Source organism: Ambystoma mexicanum, chromosome 6q (genome assembly GCF_040938575.1).
Source record: "Ambystoma mexicanum isolate Mex_15411 chromosome 6q, UKY_AmexF1_1, whole genome shotgun sequence".
NCBI classification, from domain to species: Eukaryota; Metazoa; Chordata; class Amphibia; order Caudata; family Ambystomatidae; genus Ambystoma; species Ambystoma mexicanum.
Window position 1 is genome coordinate 281,979,230 of NC_090937.1, and position 24,434 is coordinate 282,003,663.

The 24,434-nt window shown below is 45.5% G+C and overlaps 1 protein-coding gene across 4 annotated transcripts in view; it reads left to right on the plus strand.

Annotated features, from left to right (window-relative positions):
* HACD4 (3-hydroxyacyl-CoA dehydratase 4) overlaps nucleotides 1-24,434 on the plus strand; it is a 335,173-nt gene that overhangs the window by 106,866 nt on the left and 203,873 nt on the right. For all 4 annotated transcript variants that reach the window (XM_069630757.1, XM_069630758.1, XM_069630759.1 and 1 more), the window contains one exon: nucleotides 19,412-19,539. In XM_069630757.1, the coding sequence (XP_069486858.1) occupies nucleotides 19,412-19,539 (128 nt within the window). The remainder of the gene's footprint in view (nucleotides 1-19,411; nucleotides 19,540-24,434) is intronic.

Below are 24,434 nucleotides of genomic sequence, written 5' to 3' on the forward strand. Positions count from 1 at the left end.
GTATATCCCCATGGTCTTAACTTTCATGAATATTATTTGAACATTTACCACTACATGACCTTCTTTCCAACATGAAAGTTGGGGTTCACTGCTACGCAGATGATACGCAAGTATTGTTTAGACTCTCAAGTGATCATGCCCAGGACATAAAAGTTGACAGACACCCTCAATATTACTAAAACCTGTATTAACCACCCCAGCCAATGCCAATAGATATGCTAGTCAACTTCCATCTTTTGCAATTGATTTGACTCCAACTTTCAAATGCCTATTCTGGCAAAAAGAAAAATCAAATGGAGTCTTTTGGAGACCCTCAAATTAATATGTTTTTTCCTAAAAGCCATATGGCTCGCACCACAAGCTATTACATCAACTTGTATAAAAAATGTCATTTTCTCCCAGACCAGAGATTTACCTGGGACATATAGCAAGAGCAAGAGTGGGGAACTAAATATAGCACTACCATTCTCTGACCATGCGCTGTACTAAACAAGAAATTGCCAGGCTCCAGAAACTGCACCCAAATATGGCACAGATAAGTGGCTAATGCCCTCCCTTCTCTCACGCTTCCCATTTCTAACATTCCAAAATTCTCACTGTACTTGGTGAAAAGAATTCAGATTTTCCATACATACGTTACGGAAAGTACTCATTCTATTAAAGACACGGAGGCGAAGGATTATGCTTTCTTACAACATTACTATTCGAGCAGCATCATAACAAACCAATAAGAAGCTCAGAAAAAACATATAAAACTACAAGTCCAAAGTCTTTTTTGGAGTCTTTCTGTTATTGGACATAAAAACATGTAACCTTATTAACCAACCACCACAGTCCATAGTCTGTCTCTATATAGCCAGACCGCCATGTTATCTCCTCATCTTTCTTTGTCTGGTCTCTTGAAACTTGTAGCATCCCAACCAGTCGACACTTTAACAGATCCGTTGATATACCCTCATGATCCTGTTGACTTATTATCTATCCACCATAGAACCTGAAACTTAAACCATATTTCAGTCTACTGTCTCAAGGGTGGGTAATCGAAATGTGAATAAAATCATTCCATAATCATTTTTTACCACATAACAATTTCTTTACATCATTGTCATCACAGAAGACAGCACATTAACATCTATGACATTGATTACTGGTTGAGATAATCCTTTGCCTCTGTGCCTTTAATAGAATTATGACTTTCTGTAACATATGTATGGAAAATCTGAATTCTATGTCAAGGCACGGAGGCTCGTATTATGCTTGTTCGAAGCTTACTTACCACAAATGTTGCCACTTTTTCCACTGGCTTAAAATAAAATGTTTTAATATTTATGACTTGGCTGTCTAATTATTCAAACTCCTTTCAATAGTCTGCAAATTAGAGGGTGTTCTCCCACTGCTATCCCTTCTATTCTCGGGTGTCCTGCACAGATAGCTGAGCAGGCTGTGTGTCATGCGCCGTCTTTATAACTGGCGCCTGTGGCCCCGTGTATGCTTACACTCTTCCTGATCCTTCCTGACTTCCGTTACGTTCAGGACTTACGTGCATCCAACGGTCTAGTCTTTCTCCACGTGGATGTACGTAGCACTATTTCAACCAAACCCTTCTTGCACTCTTCGCGTTGCAACTGTTACGGTCAGCTGTTCCCGTGCTGACGCTGTTGCGCTTCGCTTTACTTTTTGCTTAGCCTTTGCAATTGGCCTATTTTCTATGTACTTTCTCATTCCTTCCCCTCTTTCTTCCTCCACCGTTCGCTCTTCGGTCCGTTTGGTGCCCTTTTCCCTTCTGCCCCTCCGGGCTCACTCTCTTGACTCCTCCCCTTTTCCTTTCCTTGGCACTAGTTACTGGTGTTTCTTCCGAGTTTCTTGCTTGCTCAATTTACATTTTGCTCAATACTTACCTTCCTTGCCTTTCCTCTGATTCCGAAGTGCCTTCCCTTCACATTGGGTTGAATCCATCACAAGCCCAAGTTCTACAAGGAGTCCTGCCGTGACCATCCATCCACTGGGTTTTTTCTGCCACGTTTGGCTTTTTTCCCCGTTTTGGTCCCTCCCGGGAAAGAGGTCACAAGGTGGTGCTTTCTAACGGCCTTCATTGTGGCTTCCTCCCGTGTGAGACCCAAGCTTCAAACAAAAAAGGAAAAGGATTACAGAGCACCCCGATCTCTGAGCCCGCTAGAAGAAGAAGACACTGACTACGCAGGTGAGAAGGAGACGCAGGAGGAGGAGGGGAAAAGGGACGTTCCAAGTAATTTGGACAAGGAGGTTGACAGTTTGCAACGCCCACACCCAACATGGCAACTCCGGAGCAAGTGCAGGAGTTAGTAGCCGCAGTCCAGAACCTCTCGCTGGAAATGCAAAACATGAAAGTTGAGAACAACCTACTGAAACAGATGGTAGCACCAAGAAACTAAAAGAATTTCTAGATGCCTGCAGGGTGTACTTTACGTTCAGAGCCCACACCTATGCCTCGGATCACGCTAAAGTGGGGTTTCTTATCTCTAACATGTCTGGTAATGCCCTAGCTTGGCCCACCCCTTTGGTTACAAAGACAGATCGTGTACTCCAAGATTATGGCACATTTATGGATCTCCTGAAGCGTACTTTTGAGAGACCCGAACTAACTATGGCAGCAGGAAAAGAGTTGTTAGATATCCGGCAAGGGCAGTCTAACGTGTTGACATACATCTCATCGTTTATGATGACTGCCGCACTCCAAATGGAGTTTAGGATTCAAGAGAGACGACTTGAAAAACGTAAGACACGTACCTCTTTCCCACGGACTCCTTCTCACCAACTGTCAAGCAATTCGAAGAACCTATGCAGATTGGAGCTACTTGTCGTTCTCTAACTCCTGAAGAAAGGAAGAGAAGGACTATGCGCTTGCTGTGGGTCCGACAAACACTCAGTACGTACCTGCAATGAATTGCCCAACAAACCGTCGGAAAACAAAAACCCTTGATCCTAGAAGGGACGGGCTATCGAGGGCCATCTGGTAGTCCCTATGTGTCAATGTCCATTGATTCCTCCGACACTTCAGAGGATTCTCGCCTCATGGTGCTGACAGTTAAAGTTACTGTGAACGGCAATCAAGTGGAGACCATGGCATTGCTTGAATGCGGAGCCGCAGGGAATTTCGCTGACACACTCTGGGTGGACAAGGTTGGAGCTAAGCGTATTGACTGCAAGCATGGGCAAAAGGTAGAGGGCGTGGGCGGAAAGCCCTTAAGCTTCGGGCCGATTCTTCAGACCACCGAACCATTACCACTCACGATACACCAACATTCAGAGGTCATCACCTTTGGCATCATCCGTGCTGCACACTTTCCATTGATATTAGGAATCACCTGGTTACGTCAACACAATCCTGGTGTAGACTGGAAAACCAATTGCTTGAATTTCAGCTCAACCTATTGCCATACAAACTGTTTTCGGGGAGTACACCACCAAAATGTAAGAACCATTCCCAGTGCTCTTTTCACAACTATTGGTGTCCATTCTCTTATTCGGGTGTTGGAAGAATATAGTGCAGTATTTGCTGAAAATTCTCCTTTGGAACTACCTCCTCATAGACCAGAGGATTGTGGCATAGATCTGGTTCCAAACGCCTTAGTACCCTTTGGCAGAATGTTTGCATTGTCTAAAATGGAAAAAGAGACGCTACGAAAATACCTCGATGAGAATCTACACAACGGCCTCATTAGGCCTTCAAAATCCCCTGCGGGTGCTCCTTTGTTCTTTATACCCAAATGAGACTCCACAGACCTTAGACCATGCATAGACTACAGAGGGCTCAACAAAGTAACCGGAAAGGACAGGTATCCAATGCCACTTATCCCCGACATCTTAGAAGCCGTGCAGAGTGCCTCCGTATTTACCAAGCTGAATTTACGCAGTGCCCATCATCTCCTGAGAATACGCTGTGGAGACAAATGGAAAACCGCATTCCGGACTCCCTTTGGTCTATACGAACATCACCTAATGCCTATTGGACTTGTGAACGCACCTGCCATACTCCAGAGATCTATGGATCGGATATTTTCAGACCTTCTGTTTGTATCCGTTGTCATATACCTTGACGACATTTTGGTTTATTATCGGAATATACAAGAACACCTGGGGCATCTTACAGAAGTGTTGAAACGACTCAAAGCACATCACATTCTGGTTAAAAGAGAGAAGTGCATCGTTGGAGCCACTTCAGTACCTTATTTAGGCTTTATACTTTCGCCTCAAGGCATTCAGATGGATCAAAGAAAGGTAGAAGCCATTCTCCAATGGCAAGCTCCCACTTCTGTTAAAGAGGTCCAAGGATTTCTGGGCATGGCGAACTTCTACAGGCGTTTTATATCTGGCTTTTCCGACATTGTCCAGCCAATTCCAAACCTACTCAAGAAATCCTCTATGCCATTTACTTGTAACTCTCAGGCGGAAGACAGTTTTCAACGTTTGAAGAAACAATTTTGTAGTACTCCTATACTACGTCAGCCAGATCAGAGCAAACGATTCATATTGGAGACGGTGGTCAGTCAAAATCTCAAAAAAATAATCTCGAATAACAATAAGGTCGAAAAAAAAAGACCGAAAAAAAAAGTCGATTTTTTTTTTTTAAAATTATATATTTATTTTGGGGTCCGGGATAAAAAAAAAATGGTTAAAAAAAGGGGGGTTTGGGGGGTTCCATTTCGAATAAAAAACGTCCTAAAAAAAAATTCGACCTTTTTTTCGGCCTTTTTTTTTCGAGATTTATTTTTTCGAGATTTCTAAATTCGGTATTATGACCATAAACCATTGGAGACAGATGCCTCAGCAGCAGCTATAGGAGCTGTCCTGCTACAGGAACATGACAATGAAGAACAACCCGTAGCATACTTATCGAAAACCCTCACTTCCAGCCAACAAAACTATTCTGTCATCGAAAGAGAGTTACTAGCCATGAAGAAGGCATGTGAGGTATGGAGACACCTGTTGCAAGGGACTAGTCTTCATTTCATCATCAGAACGGATCACAAAAATTTGCAAGTTCTACAGTCCATGGACTGTATCAATTCCCGTCAAGCCCGATGGGCACACTTTTTTTCCCAATATGATTTCCCCATCACATATATCCCTGGAAGTCAGAACACCTTGGCCGATGCCCTCTCCAGGAAGACGGGTACCTCAAGTGTCGCTTCCAGTACCTCAGAGAAACTGTTCCCTGGGAACCGGATCCTCGCAACCCTCTCCCCGTTTTTGCAGCATATCAGAGAGGCAGCTGCTATTCACCCGGAACCAAGAGGTTTAAGGAAGTCTGATGGCCTATTTTTTAGGAAGAGGCAATTATGGGTGCCATCCAAAGCTCTTCAGAAGGACGTCCGATCATGGTGTCACGACCATAAGACGGCCGGACATAGAGGACAAGCCAGTACCCTGGATTTGGTTCGGCGGACATTCTACTGGCCAGGGTTTACCAAAGATGTTAAACAATATGTCAAGACCAATGATGTGTGCAAACAGAGTAAATACGGCACACAAAAGCCTATAGGTTTACTGCAACAGGATGCCATTCCTGACCGCCCATGGAGCCATATCACTGCAGATTTCATCGTCGATCTGTAGTGATATGGAGGAAGGTTGACACTGACTGTGTTGATCGTCCTATATGCTTTGCCCTGGGCTGTTAGCTGTGCTAGATAATTAGCTACGTGAACTACATCTTTTCTAGTGGGATGTATGTCCCTTTCCACGCACCAATTGTGCCAACCTGACCAGGCTGTTCTGTATGTCTTATTGGTTCCAGGTGCCCATGCTTCGGCAATGATCTGTTCAGCTTCTTCCGATAATCCTGGCCTAACCCAGGGTACCCTGAAATTGCCCACGCAATGAAGTTGAGGCTGCCTGTCCTCACCAGACGGTGACCCCACCGGTCCCTCACTATGAGGTCTAACCACGGTAATGCTATCGGATTGTCGTAAGTCCTCTCTAACAGGTCTGGGAACCGTGCTTGACCTCTCCAATCCGGCGTAATCAGCACCATGGATACTCGCTGTCTCCTCACCTGAGCTACCGTCCTCGCAATCCTTGCAAAGGGAGGGAAAGCATATTCTTTACTCGGACCCCACTGTTGCAGGAATTCGTCTATTGCTTCCGCCTCCGGGTCCGGTCTCCAACTGAAAAAAACAAGCACTTTGCTTGTTCAACCTCGATGCAAAGAGGTCTGTCTTGCATGGACCCCATCTCTCCATCAGTGTCTGAAATACTCTCTCATCCACCTTCCAATCGCTGGCGTCCCTAAGGAATCTGAAGTTCCAGTCCGCTATCTCATTCTGACAGCCTGGTAAGTATTCTGCGGTCATTGCTATCCCTCTCTGTAGGCACAGGTGCTAAAATGATTTCACTAGCCCTGCTAACATTCTTGACCTTGCGCCTCCTAGACTGTTTATGTAACTGACTGCCGACACGTTGTCCATCTTGAGAAGCATGCAGCAACGTGCTCTCTCTTGTGTCTAACATTTCACCACAAAGGATCCTTCTAGCAATTCTAGGCAATTTATGTGAAGATTTAATTTTTCGCCTGACCATCTGCCTCCTGTCAACAGATCACAGCATCTGGCTAGCCATCCCCCACTTGCTGGCACTGGCATCATATTCTATCACTAGGTCCGGGGATGAGCCAAATATTGCCCTTCCATTCCAGGCATTAATGCGCTGTAACCACCATTCCAGTTCCTCCTTCGCCTCTATATAAAGGGGTATCCTTTGTTTGTAGGATGCGCCCCTCCTGAGGTGTTGAATTTTTAGTCTCTGGAGGGCCCTGTAATGTAGCGGGCCCGGGAATATCGCCTGAATTGATGAAGCCAGGCTTCCCACTAGCCTCACTAGCTCTCTCAGGGATATCGTCTCTGATGTTAATCTGGTCTGTATCTATTTCTTGATATCATTCACTTTGTTCAGCGGGTGGTTTAACATTCCCTGCACTGTGTCTACTCTGAAGCCCAGAAATTCCATGTTCTGATATGCAGGCAGGCTTGATTTTTCCAGTTTATTATGAAACCTTGTCGTTGTAATAGGTCTATAGTGAATTGTATTCGTTCCTTGATCAGATTTTTGTCCTGACACATTACGCAAATGTCATCCAAGTAAATGATCCTTCTGATCCCTCTTTCTCTGAGGAAAGTCACCACTGGTTTCATCACTTTCGTGAAACACCATGGGGCCGATGCTAGACCAAAGGGTAGGCAGGTGAACTCCAACACTTGTCCCTGCCATCAAAACCTCAGAAACGTTCTCTGTTCTTCTGCCATATGTATGGTCAGATAAGCGTCTTTGAGATCTATCCTTGCTAGCCAATCCTCTTGTTGTAAAATGTCTCTCAGGATGTGTATACCCTCCATCTTGAAATGTGTACACTATGAATGTGCTTAGTTCTCTTAGGTTTATCATCGGTCTTGTCTTGTGATGGCCTCTCACTATAAACATGTTGCTTATGAAGCTGTCTCTTATGTCTTTTACCTGTCTTTTAGCATTTTTCTATGCTAGATCTCCTCTTTCTGTATCTAGCAACTCTTTTTCTGCTGTGTTGATCATTAATGTCTTTGGCCATTTTACTTGTCGTGGTAAACATATTCAATATATGTGGAAACCCTGTATGGTGTCTAATACCCAAGCATCTGTAGAGATCAGTGTCCATTTCTCTACACATTTCGCCACCCTTCCCCTACTGTGGGAGTTTGATATTGTGTACTCTGCGCTTGCGCATTTCTTCTCACCTGTGTTAGGCTGATGTTGGTTATCAGGGTGTCTCCACCCTCACCCTCTTCCTCTTCCTCTGGTCGGGAAGAACGGATTTGGCTTCCTTTCATTCTGCTTCCAGTGGTATCTGTCGGCTTGGGGCCTATTACTTGTGAAGCGGCTGGCGGAGCAGCCCCTGCCTCTTCCAGCCCTTCCAAAAACCTGTCTGCCAAACACTCTCTTCAAAGAGGCTTGGGCTTTATCGATTGTCACATATGAGTTTGTGAATTTCGTTAGTTCTTTTATAAAAGCATCACCGAATAGATTCCCTTTTGCTGAGGCTGCTGCCTCTGATGTGGCCAGCTCTCTGACCTTGGGATCAATCTTGACCAGGATTGACCACCTTCTTTCTGCCATAATTGCCTAGTAAGCAAATTGCTCTGTGCCCAGGTCAATAGTATCGTCAGATCTATAGCTTAATTTCTTCCTTTTGCTTCTACTGCCATCTCCATTATCTTTGTAATGGGGCCAATTACATCTAACATTTTATCGTGACATAATCGCCAGGATCTGTCTAGTCCTTTTAAAATATCTTTTACATACCTCCCCATGAATGTGACCATACAATCATCAATGGCTGGGGTCTCTGCAATGCCTTCCGATAGGTGAGGTCTTGGACACTCTGCTCTCAATTTGTTTCTGACTTCTTTTGCTAGTGGTTTTCTCAGTCTTTTCTTTATATATGTCGCTATCTTGGCCGGAGGTTCCCATTCAGAGGAACGTGGGTGTATCAAGGAGTCCGGATCAAATTTGTCCCCGGCATCCTCCTCCTTGTCTTCAGTTTTCTTTTTCTTGGAAGCCTTTTTTTCTTCTTCCTCCTCCGAGGATATGACCTCTACCTCTTCTTCTGATGATTGGCTCCCTCAATCATCATCCTCGTACCCCTCTGAACAGTCAGAGGTGTCATCTTGCCATCTGCGCCCTTTAACTTTTGGTTTATAGCCTTTATTGCCCTTGTCTTTTTGTGGCGAGCTCGCGGGGTCTTGGTCATTTTAAGCTTTGTGGGCTTTCTTTCTTCCCCATTTGTCCATTCCTGGACCACCTGTCCCTCTCAGCTCTTCCATTCCTCTGTAGAACGTAATCCAGTCCTCAATGATGGCCATCTGTTGGGAGCAGTGCCCTATACTGTGACTTAGGGGCTGTTGTAATATCTCTCCCATGCCGGGTTGCAATCTTTTCTGGCTCACTTGTGCCCTCCCCTCTTCACTTGAGCTGGACATGCTGAGTTTATCTGAGGACAGTAATGCCACTATACAAGTAACAATCACAGGTATCTTGGGCCTGTACTCATCCTCTGTATATTTTAGGGCAGATTATTGCCTTTATCAGGCGCTCCGTAGGCTTGTCTGACTCAAAAAACGTCTTACTGGTTGTTATTCCTTTATCGGCAACTAGGTGGTGCTGGAGAAGCGTTAATATGCTCTTCTCTTTCACACGATTCTTATCTTGTCCACTTGTCCGCTTGTCCATGTCAACCGGTCAGATGCGATCGACCTTTCATGCAGTGATCCGAATGTTGGGGAGATATTAACTCACACCGTGACCTAAATTCAGGCTTTGATGTGGGCAATCTCTACTACGTCACGGAAGTAGTAAATGAGGAGCACCGTAACCTTGATAAGTCACCGTCGTGCTCCTCGTATTCAATGACTGCAGTGCCCGCTATGTTCCAAGCGGTCGCCGGAACTGATCGCCCTGTCGCGCCTGCTTTCTATAATTAAAGTAACTCCTAAAACTCCTGTGGATATGCTCTGCCACGTGTCAAACGCTACGTGTTATCCCTCACTCACTTAATTCATGTATCATAAAATATAACACCATCCTTCACTATCAATTAAGTAAGTAATGTTATGTACTTAACTGGCTGCCCAAGTGGCAAAGAAAGAGGAGGAGATAACATGGTGGTCTGGATATATAGAGATGGACTATGGACTAGGGCGATTGGTTAATAAGGTCACATGTTTTTTGTGTCCAATAACAGAAGAACTCCAAAAAAGACTTTCAACTGTTGGGACTTGTAGTTGTATATGTTTTTTCTGAGCTTGTTATTGGTTTGTTATGATGCTGCTTAAACAGTTAAATTGTGAGAAAGCATAATACGAGCCTCTGTGCCTTGACTTAGAATAACATTTACAGTTGGGTCTTCTAGAATCTGGAACAACCTCCCTCTTGATGAGAAAACCCACCCAGCTTTCAATAAAAAAAGAAAAATTGAAAAATATTTGTTTTACTTACATTTTAACATTTAGGGCCTTATTCACAGAAGCCTTTTATATTGCCAGAATCCCAAAGGAAAACGCTCTGTGAATCAGGCCATAAATCTCTGTCACTGCTACACTTCTGCTGACTTTCTGTTAGAGGAGTTTCGTTTTCCCTGGTTAGTAAAGTCTCCTACCAACCCGGATGCTTACACTATGCAAACTTTTTAAATCAATGGGCGCCCGGGTGTGCAAAAGATGTAACAATACAGTCGCTCATGTCTACTGCGGTGAGCCAGTTCGTCTTTATGGTAATTAAAAGCAAGTTGCCCGAAAAAGTTAACATTTTACTGTATTTGTAAAACATGCGATTGCTTAGTACACCATTTTGTAATTCTATGGAAAGAAACATAGAAGACAGACTGTGATGTGTAGTTCTTTACCAGAAGATGACCATTTTTGTTTGAATGACCTCAAATTTGTCATTTTCAAATTTCTGAAGGTGTTTAAAAGACATGTCTATTGTGATGCACATGCTTAATTGTATAGATTATTTGAACAGAATAATATCAGCATCTAAAAAACGTGTTTTTCCATTTCATAGATAGAATTTCTGATGCCTTACAAGTGATTGTAATGAGCATAGCATAATATAAGTTATTGAAAGCTACAGGAATGCTATTGAGGCATTCCAGCCCAGCGGCAAGGGCTGTAATGGGTGTTCTCAGCCAACACCCTAGTTATGGGCACAAGGCGAATCCAAGGGCACATAACGGGAGTTAGAGACAATAACAACTGTTACAGCCCTCCCCCTGGGGCTGTAATGCCGTTATATTATGGCTTAATCACAAAATCAGGTTAAAACAAATGAAAAGTTACAGTGGTTGCTCAAAACTTTGAAGTGAGCATTGTCCTGGTGGCAGGTTAGTTTAGGGAGACACTGATCTTTAAGGAAGATTGTTGGGGTTGAAACATCAAGCTTTTTAGTTAAGCCTTCGCACACTGTTTGTTTTATAGTGCCCAAACAATGGGCGTTACCATGTATGGCGCCCCAGCATGGGGCTTCCAGAGGACTGAGGAAATGCAAATAAAAGAGAACAAATTCATTAGGAGACTACTGGGCCTCCCAAACTCGGCTGCAAGTATTGCAATTCACTGAGAAATGGGAATGGAGTTTTGGGAAGACCTGTGGGCGTTGGCCCCGATTTTGTTCTGGGTCCGGCTATGGGCTAACGAATTTGCCTCCCTTTGCCATTTTACCATTCGATCTGTATTGGGAAAGGGGGGTTGGCAAAAAATTCCTTGGCTGGACTATATTTCCAAAGCCCTTGAGGAGGCCAACCTAGGCACTCTTCTTCCGCCTGAGGCATTAATCACAGAGGTAGAGGGGAAAAGCCATAAATTGGTGTTGAGGGAGGCTGTGACAAGGAAAAGAGTATTATTGGAATATGGAATCAAATCTGGCCAACTACACTCATTGATCAGCAGGCCCGCTGTGATTCAACCATACCTAATCTGGGGGTCTCGTAAAAAAGACCGGTGATTAATCACAAGGGCAAGGTTTGACTGCCTTCTTTTGCAAGGAAATACAGTAAAATGGAGAGGGTTCCCTGACACTGCTAGTTGCCCGGTGTGCGGTTACCAGCGTGAAGATCTGGCACACGTATTATTGTTTTGCATTGGCTACGCTGGGATACGTAGAGCCACATTGTTACTGGCTCTAAAGAAGACAGAGATCCGCAATCATAAGGCAGCACTCATCTTTCTTTGAGTGCAGACACCATTTATACTGCCTGGGCATTGCTCTCCTTTTTGAAAAGAGCAATGTATTTTAGAAAGGGGCTGATGAGGCTCCAGGGAGGTGGTATCGCTTAATGTAATGATGGAATAAAATTAGATGTGCTTCCTCAGCGACCAAGTAATTGTTATATTACCTCTCAGGGAAGGGATTTTTGGAACAGTGTTTTTTTTTAATATCAGGTTTTACTATGAATAGATACATCATTGTACTTTTATGGATTTTTCGTGCATGTTTTTTTAAGGAGATTCTTTTAAACATGAAATTGAATATTGGGAAACTGTGATGTTGTTCTACTGTATTTGTATTTGTATGTTTAATGGATCTTTGCATCCAAATAAACTTTTTTGACTGACTGGCTTAATCACAACATCAGGTTAAAACAAATGAAAAGTTACAGGGGTTGCTCAAAACTTTGAAGTGAGCATTGTCCTGGTGGCAGGTTAGCTTAGGGAGGCACTGATCTTTTAGGAAGATTGTTGGGGTTGAAACATCAAGCTTTTTAATTAAGCCTTCGCACACTGTTTGGGGTGGAATTGCCTGGACAGGTTCACGTAATGAACAAAGCAAAGCAGTGAAAATGGGCTTCAATCACCTAATGCCTGGGATATCCACCCCCATGAGGTGCTAAGGTTTTTACCACCCTTTTGTGTGGAAGGGATGCTGAGATAGACTTTTATTTTGGAAAAAATAAATAAAAAGGATGTGTCGGCGAGAATGGTGCGTGGTACAGCATTGTCATGGGACCGCTGCAGTGTGCACAGAGAAGGCAGGGGTCTTAATGTCGTAGGTGGCACTAGTGCACTGAGAAAGATGGAGGTGTTTGCTGCAACCTGTGGATGGAAAGGGGGATGGCATGACGGAATCCAGACAGTGAGTCAGGGAGGCATAGACGGCCATCACCAAGTAATGGGCTGGGAGGGGTGTGAGGCCATGCTGGAGCAACGTATGTATAGCTTGGCGCAGCCAGTCACGAAACAAGGATGCCGAGCAAATGGCAGGTAACATTGCTGGGAACGTGCATAGAATCCTCTTTTTTGATTGGCTGTGCTTGTGAGTGTTAAGGCCCACTGCACACACTTTGTTCACAATGGCCCGATAACATTCAGTATCATAATGTGGTATAAGTGTCATCAAACAATCATGATATACAGCATTCTGTAGCTCTTTTGAAACAATCAAACTAGAGGAGAGACACTAGCACGTGTTGTTCGAAAATGCGACATGTCCATGTTTGTGTGCGTGAAGAGACAAATGTTATCATTTCAAACTTATATTCATTCAATGTCAGGAGGGGCACATTTATCACTTATTACAGTGCGTATCAAGATGACATGAATATAAGTTCCTGAATGTTATCATGGCACCATTTTCTTCCAATACAGCTCATTATAACAGAAAGACATTGTCATGATGCCTACCCCCGGGCATCCGGACCCAGCCCAGCAGCCTCGGGAGCAGGCATCCAGACATTTATTGAGACCCCAGCAGCCCCGGATGGGGGCTATCTGGGTTCAGTCCTGGCGCCATAGGCGCCAGGCTCATAGACTTTACTTACCTCATGCAGACCATGCTGCAAATGAATCAAAGCCCACGTGAGGCCTAGATGGGACTATTTTACTACAGGGACTATTTTTTACTCGGGTGTGGTTCTGGGGAACTTCTTACCTGGGACTACTTTGCAGGCTATTTAAACCACGCCCGAACAGCAGCCCATGCTTCGCGTTATTCTGCACTTCAGCAGCGTGACGCTCACCGTGCCTGCAGCATCTAGTCCTCTGCCACGCCCGCCTCGAACCTGGACACCATCCTAGAAGAAAGAGAAATAAGAACAAGAACTTACCTTTTAATCTTCATCTGTTCCAGAATTCGCCGCACTTCAGAATTGGAAAAGACACGTCGGAAATAAAAACATTGCATCGCTAGCAGGCGCGCCGCGCCATACTTACCAGTCTGCATCTCCGCGGTTCAGCGCTGCAGCCATCATTTCATTATAGCATCCGTGGAACCTGGAACGGACAAAGAGAACAAGGTGAGCTGGGTGCTAACAAAGACAATCAAAGCAACCATATTATACTCACCAGCGTTACCGCTCCCCTAGGCATCTTTCATTGGCGTTCCACCTCTTTAACGCCGCACCTGTCGGAGGAAAGAACACTTGTTAAAGACATTTATTTCGCTTTTACCGGACAACGCTGGGTAATACAGACTCTTACCCACGCGCAACCTGCAGCACTTCAGGTGAACTCTTCTCGGATTAAGCTGCAATACAAAAGGGATAAAAATGAGTGACTAACAGACAATTGAACTCTATAGACATTATACTTTCAGCTCCTTGCCATTTACCACGGAGTCCAACACGTCTGGAACTCGCCCAAAATCTTCAAACCAGTGAAGCAACTGGGATTCTACGCGCCCCTGCACTCGGTGCAGGATGGAGAGCTCATCATTACAAACAATAAGGTGCGACAACAAAAGGGGAATATCGGGGTGCTTAGAGGGAATGAATTAAACAAGTGTTTCCTTGCATCCACTGGGGGGCTAATTCCCCTCCTCCTGCATTTAGGAAACTACTTTTACGAATCAAGCAGACAAAGCTAGGAAGGCCGGTCCAGTCAGCCATCTCTGCACTACGAATAGCGCTGGTGGAGACCTTAGCAGTCCAGTTCCAATCGGCGCCCCCGTGGGAATCAGGTGAGTGTTACAGACATATAGTTATGATGATATGATGTGATATGGCATTTGTAACGCGCCTATACACAAGTGTTTCAAGGCGCGATGAGGCAGGGAGGGGGGAACAAGGGGAGACAGATAAAGAATCCTACTAGGCCAGGTGTCATTCAGATCGCGCAAGTGCATGGGTAGAGGGGCCGGGAAAAGTGCAAGGGGGAAAGGGAGAGGGTAAAGTGCAGTTCAAAGTGATTAGTAAAATACAAGATAAATAATAAGGGCTAGCTGGTGGCAAGTGCAGTATAAGTGCAGACACGTGCTGGGAAGGGGGGCTGTAGGGATACAGAGACAGTCCCGCAGTGCAGGGGTTGCCAGGGAGGCAGTGCAGGGGAGAGTGGCTGGGCCAAGGACCGAGATTGGTGAGTGGCCCAGTTGCTGATTCAGTACAGTTTCAGTGATTTAGCAGGGGAGAGGGGGAGAGAAAGCAGAAGCAAAGAGGAAGGTTTTGAGGTGCTTCCGGAACCGGAGATGGTTCTCCTCAAGTTTCAGGGAGGCAGGAAGGCTGTTCCAGAGGGAGGCCCCTGCTGCGGAGAGAGATCTCCCCCCAACTCGTTGTTTGGAGAAGTGGCTGACCCTGAGGGAGTTGGAGGCGGATGAGCGAAGAGCTCGAGAAGGAAGATATTTAGGAAGAGAGAGTTAAAGATATTTTGGCCCAAGGCCCCAGAAGGCCTTGTGGACAATGCAGAGGGTTTTGAACTTAATCCTCGCAGCCACAGGGAGCCAGTGTAGCGATTTCAGTCCTGGAGAGATACGGTCCCTGGGCTTGAGGCCAAGGACAAGTCTCGCAGTCCTGTTCTGGATGAGTTGCAGCGGGCGGAGAGAAGAGGCAGGCAGATTTAGATAGAGGCTGTTACAGTAGTCAAGCTTCCAGAGAACCAGGGCTCTGGAGACAGTGAGCTTCTGGGGGAAGGAGAGGAAAGGAAGGATACCTCTGAGGAGGTGCAGCTGGTAGTGTGACTTCTTAGAAACGTCAGAAATATGAGGAGAGAAGGAGAGTGTGGAGTCGAAGATGACCCCGAGGTTTTTTGCCTTGCAGGTAGGAGCAGGAAGAGGGCCAAGTGAGGCCAGCCAGAGAGCTGCAGGGAAGGAGGGAGTGGGTGTGCCGATGTGTAGAATCTCAGTCTTACTGGCATTGAGGCAGAGGTCGTTGGCGGCACACCATTCCTGGATAGCAGAAAGACAGTCAGAGACGAGGGAAGGAGAAGAGGAGGCCGAGGGTAGCCTGAAAATGACCTGGGTATCATCCGCATAGCACTGAAAGTTGGGGCAGAGAGCAGAGATGCGGATTGCAAGAAGTGCCAGATACTGGTTGAACAGCCAGGGAGAGAGGTTAGAACCCTGGGGGACACCACAGGTAGAGAAAAAGATGTCAGAGAGGAAAGACCCCAGTTGTTCCTGGGAGGGTCGATTTGAGAGGAAAGAGGTCAGCCAAGCCAGAGCCTGACCAGTGATACCCAGGTTATCACGGAGATGGTTGAGAAGGATGGTATGGTTGACAGTATCAAAGGCAGAAGAGAGATCAAGCAAAATGAGAACACATGGAATGTTAGAGTCAAGGTTCGAGAGTAGATCCTCACGGATGTTCAGGAGAGCAGTTTCCATGCTTCTGGCGGGTCTGAAGCCAGACTGATGGTCATGAAGGCTACCAACAGATTCAGCATGGAGATTAAGCTGAGAGATGGCCAGTTTCTCCAGGAGCTTGCCCAGGAAGAGTGTGATAGAGATTGGGCGATAGTTAGCTGGACAGGAAGGGTCGGAAGAGGGTTTCTTAAGAAGGGAGTGCACAAGGGAGTGCTTGAGAGGGGATGGGAAGACTCCAGAGGCGAAGCAGTGGTTGCAGAAGTCAGCAAGGTGTTCTCGTCTTCATTGAGAACATTAAAAATTGTAACCAATGTATGTATCCAGATGACTTCTCATCAGCGGCAGTGTTGTTTTGCCTCTCCTTGGAGATGGTGGAACATGTTAAATACCAATCATTCTGATGTTACCCATATTGGTATTTCAGGTTTTCTCTATTGCAGTGAATACCAATTCAATGTGTTCTATTCTTGCTGTGTATGGCAGCAAACGTTTCTTATTTTGTTCTTTACACAAAATGGCAAACACTGGCAAAGGGTGGGAAGAATTATGAGGCATTTCGCTTAGGACCTGTATGATGGAAAACACTCTTTAGTTTACATCGCAGTGGCTCCCTAATACATGTCCTCCACAGAATAACAGTAATTCACCATCCCTGGTCAACAGTTTCAGGAGCATTCCAGAGGAACTTGTTGATGGACCTCAGAAAGTAGAGGAGTAGAGCACAGTCCTGGTCAGTGGGTTCTGAGGACTGCGAAAAGGGGGAACTTGGTCCTGAAGGCATTTTCCTCGTCCAATAGTGGGAATGAAACTCAGGAATGCTGTTCCAAAAGAAAAGGGACCTGTGAAAGTTAGGGGGTGGGAGCCTGGGGAGTAATTATCTGGATGCATACCCAAACAAGAGTGAAGCTATGTTAAACCTGCGCGTTGCCTGACAGTGTTTCAGTCTCTCCCTGTTGTTTAAACCAGGTCTTCTGCCCCTGACCCAGAAGTGGATGTGTGTCTTCACAAATCCGTTTTAAATTGGTAATCAGGTCTGTTTTCTCAATGGTCCACAAACAGTCATGTTGCACCCTAAAAGGATACAACAGTTGTGTAATAATCATGGGTTTCACTCATCAAGCTCTCTGGGCTGAATTTTCAAATCATTGTGTCACATAATCAAATGTATTTCCAATGTCTTGTTTCTGGGAGGATAATATGTGTCTCTGAAGTCCCAAGGTCTCACATTTGATCCTAGATAAACATTTACCCCATGGATCAGAATCTTACACCTTTCAAGAAACTGTATAAACCCCAACTCTTCTTGTTAGCGTTCATCCACACCAGCACCAACCACAAATGTCTGCACAACCAGTCCTATTGCGCTTAGCATGCGCATTGGCGGCTGCTCCTCCAAAAGACTGCCTTTTTTTACCCCCACGGAGCTGCCTCAAACAGGTGGGATTATGGTTCCATCGGGGGTTTCATCCCACACACTCTCCATGCCCAGTGCAACTCGCCTCCCCCACCGCCTTTTGTTCTCCTTATCCCATTGCCCAATCACACCAAATTCCTGGCACTACAAAACACAGTCCTGTTGCTGGACACTGGAATTCCATATTCCAGGCCTGCAAACAGTCCCATTCTGTTGTGCTCTTCCAAGGATGACGTTTCCCTGGATTCCTTTTTTAGAAGCAGTCCAGGAAAGGCAGCATTGGGACCTGCAACACACCAACCTTGATTGCCCACTGCAGAAACCATTCAACAGCTCTGCAAACTACCATAGCCACATGCATCTTCTTATCTATGCTCAATCCAGAGACACTGGGACTTCAGAAACAGAACTGTACATCAGCGAGATGGACCGTCCTAACCCTCTCCTTATTGGCCTCTTGAACTCTGGTGATCATTGGTGAAATGTCTCTAGGTATGTGTTCCTCCGTCATGTGTGGGGCACTAGAACCTACTTTCTACTGGCTGTTAAAATCTCCAATTAGTATGTGGTTCTTTTCATTATCTGTTAGGCCCAAGCACAGTTCTTCCAAGATCTCCAAAATGCAATACAAGGCTTCAGAGTGTCCATCCCTTCTTAGGTTTGTTTTATAAACATTAATGAGATATATATGGAACTGGCTGAACAGCTTGAGATCAGAATTGCAAGCTATATACTGTACATTTGAGGAATGTGTGTATTCCTGCAGGAGCCATGATGGGAAGCGCTCTAGGGGCCCATATTTGCAGGCCGCCCTTGTGCCTTTCCCTCTGGGAGGGGAAGCAGGGGCAGACAGAGATCTAAATCCTTCACTATATATAGCCTCTGCTATGCAGGTTTCCAGAAAGGCCACTATATCGTGCCTGAAACAAAGGAGAACTAACCAGGGCCCTCCAATTTAGATTGGTCTATGCTTGGTCTATAAATGTCTAAATGGATTGGCACCCTACTTTTTGGTTGGTAAGATCTCTTACTACCGCCCCACCAGATCACTTAGATCTGAGGACAAGAAATGACTCATGGTCCCACAATCCTGGTGTGTTCTTAGGGGCGATAGGCGATTTTCAGAATATGGCCTGCGTCTTTGGAATTCACAGCCCCTTGAAATATGAAACAACCGCTCTTTAATTCTATTCCGTAAAGCTCTTAAAACTCATCTATTCCGGTGACCTAGCCTTGGGGATGTACCTGTTAAACTATTGACTCTATAAATTAAGATCTTTGCCTAAAAGTACTTCACCCGCCCTGGAGCGGGTTATAAATGAATAAAAAATTAAAAAATCTAATTTATGGCCTGCAATGGTCCAGCTTCTGATTGTTAGGGAACCCTCAGGGTTTCCAGGAATTGCTCCCTTGGTCATCAAAGCAATCGCCTCAATACGGAGGTGGGGTGGGGGTGGTCCAACATCTTCTGGATTCCTTCACCCTCGCAGCAGGGTGCAGATCTTAACCTAATTACCAAAGCCAAGCACTCTCATCAATAGACCATAAGCCAAGGGTGAGAAACCTCTCCCAAAGATCTCTTGCCCTTTCTCAAGTCACCAGCATTGTTTCACCTACTTCTGTATGTTCTCTTCTACTTTGGAGGATTTGTAGTCCAGGTTGCTAAAGAGTCTTATGCTGAGAAGTATTTATTCACTGACACAATGGTTTGCTTCTTGCACGCTATTTTTCGCAATTTCTCGGTGCACACAATGACATTAGACTGCCTGTGCTGCCGAAGATGGGTTGAGTGCATAGGACGTGATAGTGAACAGGGATGAAACTGTCACGTAGAATAAGTTTGATGTTTATGTGAAAGTGCAATATTTGCTTGTGCAGTAAAACTGACACCCTCTGCCTGTTTGATGTTTCCTACAAATCCAGATGCTTTCGCAGACACCTTTTATGCTATGGGGTACGTGATGCGCATTTGCCAGCTGTTGTCAGTCTTGGAGCTGCTGCACATTTTAACTGGAATTGAAAAGGGGAGCTTCGGCCCAAGGTTTCTGCGGGTAAGTCTGCACCTGTTCGATGTTTTAACAAGTTTTTGGCTGAAAAAATGTATCCTTACCCAGAGGTGATTGTTATTCTATTAGATTAAAACATAGTACACACACCAACACACATCAATTCCTTACAGTCATTAAATGTTCCTCTCCGGCTGCTACCTCTAGTCAACTAATGGGTGACCCCAGCACCACCTGTTACCCATGAACAGGCTGTAAGCCATTTCTTCCGGGCGGCCCTTTGCCATTACCGTTCATCCACCTTCCGGGGACACCCGTCTCTTCCAGTCTTACCTAATTCCGGGGCGGCCCTTTCCCATTCCCGGGAAGTAACTCATATACTCTGTATTTATGGAGCATAACACCAGGCTACTTAGCAGTCGTTGAGGAGTCGAACTGCCCCCAATGGTTAATGTCTGTCTATTATCCTGTACTCACTTCTGGGTGGCCCTTCGCCACGCCCGGGAATTCGAGAATTCCGGGTGACCCTTCGCCATTACCGTTCATTCATCCGAGTGGCCCTTTACCAGTCGCTGGTAAAACACTCCCATAGACTGTATGGAGCACTGCCCGAGGCCACTCTGCAGTTGACAAGGACTCAGCCCCTATGGTTAGAGTGCCAGTCGAACAGCCCCAGCCCCGATCACCTTAGGGCATCGTTCCTCCTCAGCTGGGATCGCCCCTCCCTTTCCCGTGGAACCATACCATATCCGGCATCAATGAACTCATTCCTTTGTCCTAAGAGTTGTCCCAAGAAATCTCCCTTTACAAAGTTACCTGCACCAACGCCAAGCATGAGATATCAATGTGGGCCGCAGCCCATTGCCAGTCACTTATTTTTCAGACACACCACCTTCAAGAACGTAATGCAGCTACGCTGGTACCTGTATGTAACCCCTTGCGCAAGTGTATGCTCTCCGATTTCCAGAGCGTCTGGTCCACGTCACCAGCTGCCACCATTCCATCTTGAACTGCTCCCTTGTCTCCTGCCCCTATGGCTAGGCCTTCCAGAACTTCTCATTGCATACGCATGTCTTACCTGCAAACTGCAAATACACCCTTCTTAGCAGTACGCATGGTTTACCTGGACCATGCGGATATCCTAATTACCTGCTATTAGAGCATACATTGATATGGTAACGTCGACGATATACCTAACTTCGCTCCACTTCATTTTTTTTGTTTTGTTTTTCTTTATACATCCCTTGTTCTTAACTGGGGACTTCTCCATGCATGCATGCATGAACCTACCTTACTTGGGCCCGTCGGGCACTTGTTCTCATCAATCCCAACCGGGCTGTTACCTGATAAAGAACCTCTGTCTTCCAAACCTCTCGCTGGTTCTTCGCTTCTGTGACACAACAGACAAACCTAGCAGTTAAGCCATTACAATCATAACCTGCATCCCCATGACCAGGTCATGTCACTATTCAATGTTTTAAAGGGGGCGCCTCCTAACTTTACAGTTCACCTTGAAAACCACCATCAGCCAGTAGCTGGACACGTACAGTCCCTCTGCCCAGTGACCCAATTCAGAAAAAACATGCACGCTTTATCGCTGCACTTATGCGCTCCTGAACCTTCGGCATGGGGGAGTCTGATGCACCAGCCGACGCTCTTTCACTAAGACCCAGTTCTCTTATTATCTAATTATATTATTCACATACCCCTTTTGCCAAAGGAATATAGGCCATTGCTCTATACAGTTATTATTATACAACCACAAGTGGCATTTATCATCTACCTTGGAAATGAAAGGCTGAGTCAGCCGTCCCCATATTCAAACCTGTGACCTTGAAACCCCACATGGATTTCAGTTGCAATAATTTATGATAATTTATTTCTATCGCACTCGTACATAAGTGTTTCAGAGCACGACAAGGCAAGGGAGGGGAACAGGGGAGAACAAAACGAACCGCTATTAGAGGTGACCGCTATTTGCATGTAGAGTGAGGGCGGAGGTGCTATCAGCACTTTCTTAGAAGCCGGTAAGGGACTTTTTGGGGTCTTTAGCGACATGGCAGTAGGGTCTTTACCGGCATGGCGATATGCTCGTGTCCGCGTACTCGTAATGGTACGCTATTGAAACCCCACATGGATTTCAGTTGCAATAATTTAACTCGCTGAGCTACCTTACTAGTAAAAATGGCATGCCGAAACTCCATGAACCGTCGGCAATCCCGCCAATCTGTACCGTTTCTCCCTAGACAAACAGGCATTTTTTTAATTCTGTGGGGCACACCACCTTTTACTCAACACACAAACCCCACCTTCATTAATGGTGTGGGAGCCACTCCACTAAGAACAAACATGGGTCACACAACCTGTTCTATGGTATTTCTCCCACTCCGGCTGGTCTACAACCACGTTTCAGCTCGCTGCACCCTTCACAGAGGAGAAAACATCCCCCACCTTACCAATGGTAATCCCAAAATTGCCTTGTCCTTCTTACTTCCCCGCTGTCCCCTATCCTGTGATATAGCAACAAGAAATAGTAATAACCTTTATTAATCCTCCTCACATCCACCGTGCTAACTGCATCACGAGATACCACTCCATGTGCCAATGCAGTTAAAAGTTAAATTTGCTAAACAGTGACGTAGGGACTTTAGCCAACCTTAATTGTGCTCATCCCATCATTATAACTTAAACCATTTTGAGTCCATTCTCTTTGTGCTCACCCCGTCCCTGCTCCCAGACTAATAACTAACAGGACCCTGATGATCTACCTTTACCAAAATCGGTATCCCTTTTTGTATCCCTTCCTTCCAGAAGTGCAGACATTACTACTTCGTGCGCACCAAATAGAGAAAGACGAGTAAAACAAGATAATTATCCAGCCAATGTACTGTTAGGACCATGGACCAATTACCCCTCCACTCGGTCGCGAAGTTGCAGAGGATGTAGCTAGGGGGAAATATTGACGCTCAGGAGGTAGATTGGGTGATCAAAAGCTTATGTCTGGGCAAAACAGCAGGAACTGATGGGATTACAGTGGAGGTTAATAGGGCATGCAAGGAGATGTTGGTACCTAAGTCACTGGAAGTCATCCGGGAGGCTAAGGAGCGTGGCAAGCTCCCAGAATCAGCGTTGGATGCACTGATGATCATCCTCCTAAGGAAGGTAGGGATGGGAGAGACTGTGCTTCGTACCAGCCTCTGTCACTGATAAACATGGATGCTAAGATCATATGTAAGATGTTGGCGGGTCGCCTGACTTCAGTTATACTGGGGCTGGTACATCCAGACCAAACCGGTTTCATACCAGGAAGGTCTACATCGCACAATTTGGGACGGTTGCTTCTGATCCTAGATAAATACAGGGAAACGTCAGAGAAGGTGGCGGTGGTGAGTTTGGACTTGTGTAAAGCCTTTGATTCAGTTAACTGGGACTTCCAGTGGATGGTATTGAGGAAGATGGGGCTGAGGATCCAGTTTACGGAATGGGTAAGACTTCAATATGGGGGATCAACTTCAAGAGCACAGATCAATGGAGTGGTGTCCAGTCTAGGGCTGTTGAGGTGGGGCACTCGTCAGGGGTGTCTGCTGTATCCCCTGATTTTTACACTGGTCATTGAGCCATTGGCAAGGGTTGTCCGGAAGAGGCAATGAAATTGGGTTTACGGATGAATGGGGTGAGACATTGTATTTCCTTATATGCCGACAATGTGCTTTTATATGTATGGGACCCAGTGATTACCTTAGGACAGGTTATGGCGAGGGTAGGAACGATCAGGAGACTCGGCGGGGGGGCAGTTCATTAACAACTCCAAATCCGTTATTTAGGTATTTCCCAAATGTTTCGTTTACAATTGTTCAAATGAACAATTGACCGAATTTAAAGGGTCACAATTGACCATATATATATATATATATATATATATATATATATATATATATATATATATATATATATATATATCTCACTTTGGTAATATATATAACAACTCTCGAATTGCAAATTGGGCAGGACTCTCGGGCATGCGAAGCAGGTCTCTAGGAATGCCCGCTTCCAATGGATACAGTACAAGATTGTGAGGTGGGCTTATGTCACTCTGGTTAGGGTGGACAAAATGGCACCTGAAGTGTATCCAGCTTGTTGGAGATGTCATGGTGCGACAGGGACGTTTCTTCACATGTGGTGGGGGATGTGATCAGTTAAAGGAGTTTTGGGAAGGGGTCTGTAAAGAGATGTTTGGCATGGTCAATGTTCGGATCCAACTTGTGGTGAAGCATTGTATGCTGGGACTGTGGCCCCTTCGGAAGCAAAGGCGAAGCAAGGCCATTTCAAGAGTGTTAGTGCTAGGGCTTATACTTGCAAAAGGGGGTATTACCATGGCCTGGAAGGCAAAGGCAGACCCAAGGTGGGTGAGTGGCGTAGGGCGATATGTTAGTGGGTACAGGTAGAAATGGATGTTGCTTCATTGATGGGCCCGCAGGGAGATGGAAGGGTTCTGTACACAGTTTGGCATGAGGTCTGAGACAAGATAGAAGCATCATCGGATTTACGTCCGCCTTATACTCTCGTAAAACCGAGCTGGGACTTTTTGGGGGGGAAAACCATTACTATTCACAGGGATCGGGCGGGGGCTGTCCATGGGAAAGGGATGTAAGTGATGAGTGCTGGATCGAGTAGCAAGGCTACAGGGGGCTTGCATATGTGGGGACTAGTCCTCCTCCTCTGACCAACTGTATTGATAGCATGATGATGTGAATGGACCACGTTGTAACAAGATCAAGCGATGTTGATGTAACACATGGTATGATGAAAATGACAAATGCAATTTATAAATATAGATAAATATGAACTCTCCTGGCCTGAGTACTGTCGAGTGGGCTTAGGGTGTGCGATGGGATGGCTGAAGAGTAGTTCACTAATTTAGAGAAGTGGGTGTGGAGATA